Source organism: Wolffia australiana, chromosome 16, assembly GCF_029677425.1.
Source record: "Wolffia australiana isolate 7733 chromosome 16, ASM2967742v1".
NCBI lineage: Eukaryota > Viridiplantae > Streptophyta > Magnoliopsida > Alismatales > Araceae > Wolffia > Wolffia australiana.
In genome coordinates this window covers 10,525,803-10,534,773 of record NC_135850.1, presented here as the reverse complement: position 1 = coordinate 10,534,773, position 8,971 = coordinate 10,525,803, and the positions used below count along the sequence as shown (strand labels likewise).

At 45.6% G+C, this 8,971-nt stretch overlaps 1 protein-coding gene across 2 annotated transcripts; it reads left to right on the top strand.

Annotated features, from left to right (window-relative positions):
* Positions 1-589: 589 nt before the first annotated feature.
* On the top strand, positions 590-7,312 carry LOC144713573 (E3 ubiquitin ligase PARAQUAT TOLERANCE 3-like). 2 transcript variants are annotated; one of them, XM_078588183.1, is made up of 14 exons: positions 590-1,339; positions 1,886-1,985; positions 2,179-2,260; positions 2,334-2,500; positions 2,589-2,668; positions 3,468-3,548; positions 3,640-3,796; positions 4,696-4,844; positions 4,995-5,159; positions 5,272-5,562; positions 5,749-5,781; positions 5,862-6,087; positions 6,160-6,277; positions 6,356-7,312. In XM_078588183.1, exons 1-14 carry the CDS (start codon positions 1,174-1,176, stop codon positions 7,175-7,177), a joined length of 2,637 nt encoding a protein of 878 aa, XP_078444309.1. In that variant the 5' UTR covers positions 590-1,173; the 3' UTR covers positions 7,178-7,312. The 2 variants fall into 2 exon arrangements, with proteins under 2 accessions (XP_078444309.1, XP_078444308.1); XM_078588182.1 differs by having other exon boundaries at positions 5,269-5,562.
* Positions 7,313-8,971: the final 1,659 nt, after the last annotated feature.

Below are 8,971 nucleotides of genomic sequence, written 5' to 3'. Positions count from 1 at the left end.
TTGAATCTACTAAGAATTAAATGAAGACTAATATTCAGGCCCAATTTTAGAAGCAGAGTCAATATTCATCTGAATGTTACAAAGTCAATTCATCTAAATCCGAAAGCACGATTTTAGGAGACGTATATTCCATCAAAGATCGATTGGATCGCCGCACCCTGCACCACACCCTACACAATGTTACGAAATTTAATTCATCTGATCCGAAGGCACGACTTTAGGCGACGTATATTCCATCAAAGATCGATCGGATCGTCGCAACCTGCACCACGCCTACACAAATGTTAAAAAAGTCAGTTCATCTGAATCCGAAGGCACGACTTTAATCGACGCGTACATCATCCGAGATTGATCAGATCGCCACAACCTGCACCACACCCTACATTAAAGTACTAAATTCCTCATCAAAATAATTCTCTAAGACTGATTGGACTGCAATTGCATCTTGTGCTGTCTTGATATCTGTGCTCTTTGTTCTGTTTTTTGCTGTTTTGGGCTATTTTGGGCTGTTTTGGGCTGAAATCCTCATTTGTACGCCAATCCGACAAGAAAGCTATAAATATGAGGTTTCGGCTCGTCTTCGCCACCGCTGGATACGGTCGTCGCTCGTCCTCTTCACCGGTGGAGCTGGAGAGATCTCCCGTTGGGTTGCCGAGCAAACCCTAACCCTAGCGATCTGAGGGCATGCCATCGCCTTCCCCTTCTACGGTCTTCGCGCCACCACGAGCGAGAGATTCAGCTCTTGCGGAGGCTTGCCGGAGCTTCGATCCAGTGCCTGACGTCAATCGGTTCTTCGTTGCGTGATTCTACGGCGGGAGGCGCGGTCGGATTCCCTTTTGAAAGGATCTCTTAATTTCCGCTCGGCAAGAGAATTTGGAATCGTTCTGGTTCCCTGTGATTATCAGGCTCCGCTAGGGCTTCTCTGGCCGACCCAGATACAGAAACCCGTGGTGAAGTTCGTTCATCAGATTTTGGAACCGGGCTGACGGGATTTGCTGCTGAGGAGGCGGGTGTGATTGATCCTTTGGATTGTTGAATCCGTCAATCGGCAAGGCTTTTTGTTCCTGCTGATAGGACGAAAATTCTTGTACTTCAATTTTCATGCCCTTGAGTTTTTTTCTGGGCTAAAATTTTGGGTGCTCGTAGTTTAGTGTCTTTCGTAAAGAAAGAAGTATGGCCGTGTACTACAAGTTCAAAAGTGCTAAGGATTTTGATTCTATTCCCATCGATGGGCATTTCATATCTGTTGCTAACCTCAAAGAAAGAATTTTCGAGGTCAAACACTTGGGCAGAGGTACTGATTTCGATCTCATGGTCTCCAATGCGCAGACTAATGAAGGTCCGTCCCTGTCTTTCTCTGATTGCTTCATAATTAACATTGCGTTTTCTTGTTGCCATGTGATTTCTATAATCATCATATCACTTGAACTCTAATCCTCTGATTTTCTCCTCTCAATCTATTCTCTCTTAAACACCCTCTAGTTCTCTTTACCCTGTCTCTTTATCACCCTCTGTTTCTCTGTATCCTCTTTCTCTCTTACCATCTATTTCTCTGTATCCTCTTTCTCTCTTACCATCTATTTCTCTGCACCCTCTTTCTCTCTTACCATCTATTTCTCTGTACCCTCTCTATCTTTCCCCCTTCTCTCTCTCTGTTTTCTTGTCTCTCTCCTTCCTCTCTCTATCTTTTCTCTCTCTCCCTACACACACACACTCACTGTCTCTCTATGGCCTTCACCCTTGGGTCTCTCTCTTGATTTATTGAACTCTTATTTTGTACAAGGCCTGGAACCGTCATGAGGTTTTCACAAGGCCAGATGAATCATGAACTCTCATTGATTCTACATAAATTATTCCCTGAATTCAAACCTTTTTTCCATTTCAGAATATGCAGACGAAGCGATGTTAATCCCTAAAAATACATCTGTGCTGATTCGTCGGGTTCCTGGGCGCCCTCGCAAGCCAATTGTTGCTGCACAAGACGAGTACTACCTCAATTTCTGTTTCTTACTTGTTTCCTCTTTGTTCTACTCTCTGGGAATCTCTTGTAATAACCTTGAATGATAAATAATGTTGGAGATTTCAAATATGAGATCCTCTTTTTGTCTTCTATTCTTTAACATCTAAGGAAGGATTTCCCATTAAGTTCAGCTGAAGTACACTCTAATTCATGTGCAGGCCAAGAGTAGGAGGTGATAACTTAGTCGATATTCCCACCAAAAGTAGTGCTTCTATTGCAGAGACGTCTGCTGCAAGAATTGTAAGCCAGATTTTAGCCTCAGGATTCTTTCATCATTTTTTTCCAAAATAATATTAGATTTTTTGGACTGTAGCCCGAAGAGCCCGAGTGGGATGAGTTTGGAAACGACCTTTATGATATACCCGGAGCATTACCAGTTCAAAGTGCCCCGCCAAGTCTGAATATCTCTCCACCTAGTTTAGTAGACGAGGAGAGCAAGCTGAAATCATTTCTTGATACCAGTGCCCTTGACTGGCAACGGTGAGTTCTCTTTGATTCTGTTCATGTAGGATCCATGATCGTTTCTTCCGCGAATGATATCTTTGATTAGTTTATTGTGATCTTTCAGACAAATTCAGGATAATGTGGGATCTGGTAGAGGCTTTGGGCGTGGAATGGGTGGGAGAATGATGGCTGGCAGGGGAATGGGTATGAAAAATATTTTAAAATTTTATTTCCATGCGGTATCTCTGTTTGTGGTTTTTAAATCCTATTCACATGCGCATTATGCTTATTGCCTTGGCTTACGATAAGATGGTTCCCTTATGGATTCACATTTATTGGTAGAATTTAGATGATGGAGACCAACAAATGGCTCTCTGTTTTGGTTGATTTGATAAACAACCTATTCCTTGCATTTTTTGTGTTTGATTCTTCTCTGTATCTTTATCTTGGGATCCCTATGATTTCTATGACTGGCAAATTAGCCTGATCAAACTTATGTGGCGAGGGTTTGGCTAGGGTTGGGTATGGGGGACAGTGCCTTAAAATATGCATATGATTTCATAAAATCACCGAAATCAATGAAAGAAATTGGTTGAATGGAGTAAGCTGTAAGTTATTGCATAGCTTTTGTCGAATTTCCATACCAAGAATAACGGCAATAAAATTTTCAATAAAAAAGAGTAACGGCAATAAGTCTGGAGAAAAAACGAAGTTACATTATAATAGTAAAACTAGGGATACCAAAAAGATATAATTTCACAGTTCGAAACAAGGAAGAACATTCCATAAAAACTAGCTTATTATGATTGATAAAGGAACATACAGATCTGAGAATTAGATAAAGTTTATCACTTGATGATTTAGTTAGAAAGTTCGGAAGGTATGAACATGATTTCCTATGGGTAAAATGGCAATTATGTCGAATAATATGCAGCCTTCTAAAAACTGCAGTAGCGAAAGCTAAACTCAAAATACCTCTTTTTCTGATAATTAATGTTTGAAGGTCGAGGTGGCAGTGCCGGTGGTGGTATGATAAGGAAGATCCCACCGCAAGGATACGTTTGTCATAGATGCAATGTTCCAGGTGTGTGCTCACATGTTAAACTCATCCGCGTATCATCTCTTATAAACGGTTGATTTCTCTCAGTTCTCACTTGTACTTCGTTGTTCCACAGGGCATTTTATCCAGCATTGTCCTACAAACGGTGACCCTAATTTTGACATTAAAAGAGTCAAACCGCCAACGGGCATCCCAAAATCAATGTTGATGGCCACTCCAGATGGTTCTTATGCATTACCCAGTGGCGCAGTTGCCGTACTGAAGCCTAATGAGTGAGAATACTTCTCTTCAATGATATAGCCGTTGTATTTTGAGTAGGGTTGGTATCAACGATGATAATGACAGCTGGATGGTGATGATGGTAAATCATCATCATCATCATCATCATCATCTGTGATGATGATCATATCGATCATTGTGACATTCATTTCGATCAATGTTCAATGACGAATCTTCATCGTCATCTGTTGATCAATGATAACTTGTTTTCTTTGAGATGTCATCACCATCGTCCATCAGTTTTCAAGCTAAATTAGGAGATTTCATCATGTCGTCGTTGTTGCCATCTGGTATTCAAGGGTTGTCGTCGCTGTCGTCATCTAGCTTTCAGGGGCCATCATTGTCATTGACTTTTGAGCGGGAGTTGACGTCAATGGTGACGATGACGAGTAGACAATGATGGTGACAAATCATCGTCAACATCTGCTTTCCAGGAGCTGTAGTCATCGACTTCACTGTCATCGCCTTTTTATCAGGGGTTTACGTCAATGGTGACGATGATGAGGGGACTATGATGGCTACAAATCATCATTGCCATCTGGTTTCCAGGAGCTGTAGTCATCGTCACATCTGGTTTCCATGACCATCATCATCATCATCCAGTTTCCAAGAGACATCATTGTTATCATCATCCATGGATTTCCAAGCTAGGATAGAGCATTCATAGTCATAGTCATCATAATTCTGTTTTCAAGGGCCTTCATCATCATCACCATCCTCATTGCCATTGTCATCGTATTCCAATTTTCTAGGGCCGTTGTCGTCATCCATCGAAGTTACACATGTATGACGATGATGAATTCATCATCATCTGTCAAACCTACCTTTGATTGCATCTTTAGGTCATTTATTTAGCCTGCTGATTTCATGAGTTGCTTGCACCTAAATGCAGGGCTGCATTTGAGAAGGAAATTGAAGGTTTACCTTCAGCGCGGCCCAACATTGATTTCCCACCTGAACTCCGTTGCCCACTGTGCAAAGATGTCATGAAGGACGCTGTCCTTACAAGCAAATGTTGTTTCAGCAGCTTCTGCGACAAATGTGAGTACTTATTACCACCCTTGCTACTGCCTTACCTTTTCTATCTCCCGTTTCATTTTTTTAGTGAAAAGTTGATCTTTCTTTGAATCGTCAACTTTAATTAATAATATTCTTTTAATCTCCATTTCACATTGTTATCTGATTCACCAGGCATCAGGGACTACATAATCTCAAAGTCAATGTGCGTTTGCGGGGCCACAAACATACTTGCCGACGATCTCGTCCCCAACAAGACCGTAAGGGTGACCATCAACCACATCCTTGAATCCACCACCAGCAGCGCAGACAACGCTGGAAGCATGCAACAGCTCCAAGGTTTCTGCCCTTCCTTTTTTCTTTTTGACAAAATGACTTTTATCTTTTTTTATTTGACTATTATCTTCTTTTAAAATTTTTTTTTTTTGACTTTTATCTACTCTTTTAGCAGATATGGAATCGGCTCGTCCTGGGACTATGAAAGCTCCATCGCCCACCCAGTCAGCCACTAGTAGGGAAGGAAGTAAAGGGGGGTTTCTTCTGGCTGTGAAAACAGAGGCTGGACAAGTGGAAGAGGCTCGAAGTGGTGGCGGCAGTGGCGGTGCTGGCCTGGGTCTGCCGGCCCAAGAGATGGCGCCACTGCTGGAATCAGCTGCAGCCAGTACCAAGGACCAGACTTCCCAGGAGAGTACTCTCGTTCCTGACGAAGACGCCCAAGACAAAGTCATATCCTCTGAACAAGGTACAAATCACTAGCATTAAAATACTTTCAAATAGGGGAGGGGTTGACCATGTATGAGTAGAGCTTTAGGGCTCTTTACACATGCCTTTGGATGGTTACCGCTTTGTCTGAGTGACCGCCTTGAATCCTCTTTCCAAAAAAAATATTTTCAAAGAAAACTACATAATAACACGAGCAAATTGGCAGGGAAGAAGAAGAAGAAGAGGCCTCGGCTGCCGGGTAAGCGTAATTCAACCATGATAATGCTATGTACTAAACCTGATATCTTTCTAACAGAATATATTTTGACGACGAAGCAGGAGAGATGCAGCAGTGGCCGCGAGAGAGCTACCCGGCGGGGATGATGCCGTTCAATCCGATCTTCCCAGGGGCGATGCCGTGGGCCATGGACGGCTTTCTTGGGCCCATACCGGGCCAGGGCATGTCCTTAATGGGCTATGGCCCTCCTGGCCCATTCGACCTCCATCCCTACGCCTACGGCCCAGGCCTTCTCATGCCACCTCTCCTTCCCCCTCAGCAACCACAGTAGGACCCATTATCCGGCCCATTATCCAGGCCCATTATCTAATTTCAGACCCATTTACTTTTTTTGTGCAGGGAAATGGGGGATATGAATGGGCCTAGTGGGCCGGCCCAGGAGCAGTGGCGGCGGGCAGAGAGGCCGAGGGATAAGGACAGGGACAGGAGGGACACGTCGCCGCCTCGATCCCGGCCGGTGCGTGTCAAGCCGCCGCGTGGCGCTCCCCGCGTGATGTTGATTTTCTGACGTGGCGTTTTTTTAAAAAAATTGCAGAGGACGGAGGACAAGCGGCGGGCGCCGAGCTCAGACCGGCCCGAGAGGTCGAGCCGGGGACCGGAGAAAAGTAGCCGCTCGAGCCGCACCGACCGGCCGGAGAAGACCAGCCGGTCCGAGAGGTCCGACCGCTCTGACCGGGGGGACAAGAGCCGGTCTGACCGGGGAGAGAGGAGCCGGTCCGATCGGTCGGACCGGGTTGAGCGGTTGGACCGGGGGGAGCGGTCAGACCGGGGGGAGCGGTCGGACCGGGGGGAGCGGTCGGACCGGGGGGAGCGGTCAGACCGGGGGGAGCGGTCAGACCGGGGGGAGAGGAGCCGGTCAGACCGGAGGGAGAAGAGCCGGGAGGAGTTGGGTGGGAGCAGGAAGGCAGAAGAGAAAGTGGAGGAGGTGCTCCCTCCGCCGCCGCCGCCGCCACCGCTGCCGCCGCCGCCGCCATTGCCAAGTTTGGCGGCGACGCCGGCGTCAGATGGCGGTGGCGATCGGAAGCAGAAGGGTAGTGTGTTCTCGCGAATAAGCTTCCCGGAGGCCGGGGAGCCCTCTGGCACCAAAGGCGGTGGGGATGGCAGCAGCGGCGATGGCAGCGGGAAGAAGAGGCGGACGGTGGAAGGGGGCAAAGAGGAGAGAAAGGCGGCGACGGTGGGGGGAGAAGAAGGGCAGCGCGGCGGCGGAGCTTCGGAGGAGCGGGAAAGCGATGAGGATTATCACTTCAAGAGGCGGCCCGTGACGGAGCGTCGCCAGCGGGAGGATGGTGGTGGCGCCGCCACTGCCACCAAGCCCCCCAGGGACCGTCACCGCCGTCGCTCCTCCAAGCGCCGTTAGAGAGAGGGAGTGAGAGACATGTTGTATTCCACATGCACATGCACGTTATAGTTAGTGTGTGTCTGTTCCTGGTCTTTTATTCGTTTTGTTTTTTCTACTTTCTTTATTTTAATGGAGAACTGTTTGTCCTGCATCCATCAGTTCTCATATGTCAGTTTCTCTCTCTCTCTCTCGCTCTCTTTCTCTCTCTCGCTCTCTCTCTTCCTCTGGCTCTTGCCTCTCTCTATCTCTCTCGCTCTCGTTCTCTCTCCCCTCTACCTTCAAATCGGATTGCATTATTCATTCCAAAATTGGTCCATATCAAAAAATAACCCGATGTGAAGATTGAGTATGAATCTGAAGTATTGGGGGTCTGAAGGTTTGGATTTGATCGATCAAATGCCCAATCCAATCAGTCATTCAAATGATCGAATTGAATCCCCTATGAATGAACAATGAGATGTGGAATTCTTGTCGATACTAAAAAATTGTAGGGAAGAAAATGGATTTATGGAGACTTTTATGTGATATCAGAAAATGTTTGCTTGTGCTTTCCAACGTGTTGGCAATATCAACTTTGAAGAGTGTAGATTTCACCTCAGTGATGAAACATGGTGCATACATGTAGGTCCCATGACAGTGGAATATGTCACCTTAAGCTCCTTGCATCGTCTCTGGAAGTTATGGAATGGCTCCAGTAAGCCTGTGGCTCCCTCTATGGTTCAGGGACCTAGAAGACCAGGTAAGCAGTTCGAGAACAAGATGCTAGTAGCTCTAATCTCTATGCCTTTTATAGGGACGAACCATAATGCCCCTTAGCATACTAAAACCCTAATGTGTAATCGTCTCCCATGGAAAAGACGGTGATGCCCTTACAAGGAGGCTAGTCAACGAGGTCAAATTCCAACAATCTCCCACTTGACCTGATTGATGTGGCTCTATAGTGAATATTAGAATCACCACTCAGGGATCATTATTACACATCTCATATGATCATAATATATATTACAAGTACCTGTCATAGCAGTAATATACCTCCAATGCATAAGTCCCAACTATATACCAAATACTTACGCAAGACATTAAATATCAATATGCATGATATTGGATAAACTCATACTGTCATGACAATTATTCGAGTTTCATTCCACCAATTTTTAGAAAGCAAATATGATTCATATAGAATTGAACAGAGATACAAAATGATACCACTTGAATAGATCATTATCTTAAGTAAGAACTCTCACCGCATAAGTCAAGGGAAACCGATAAGACCCATACTTAAGACATGTCCACAATAGGTATGAAGTGACAGCGTCTTAGGAAGAGGGTCAGCTGGCATTAAGCGAGTCCTAATGTGCTCAATATAAACTGATCCATCACTGTTCCTCTCCTTTACAACCAAGAACTTTATCTCCGTGTGTCTACGAGCACTTGAGCTCTTGTTGTGATGTAATACAATCGGCCGGGATCGATCGGCTCGTATTACGTCACAGGACGAGAATGAATGCGTGAAATGCAAGCGGATGAAATGGGAAGAATGAGTGAGCAGCTGTAAGTATCCACGGGTAAGGAGCGTAAGCCGTGCCGGTCAGGAGGGGAGAATGATCCTAGGGACAGACTCCCAATGACCCGCGAAAACCACTAGACGGCTAGTCGAGAGAGGCTTTTAACGACCCTGGAGTGTTCAACGCTTAAGCTAGCAACTCTCCTTTCTACCACAAGGAATCCTACACTCGACAAGGTGGCTAGTCCTATCCACGAAGTGAATCGAGTAAAGTCGGCAGAGGACGTGATAGTAGAGGACGGGACTGC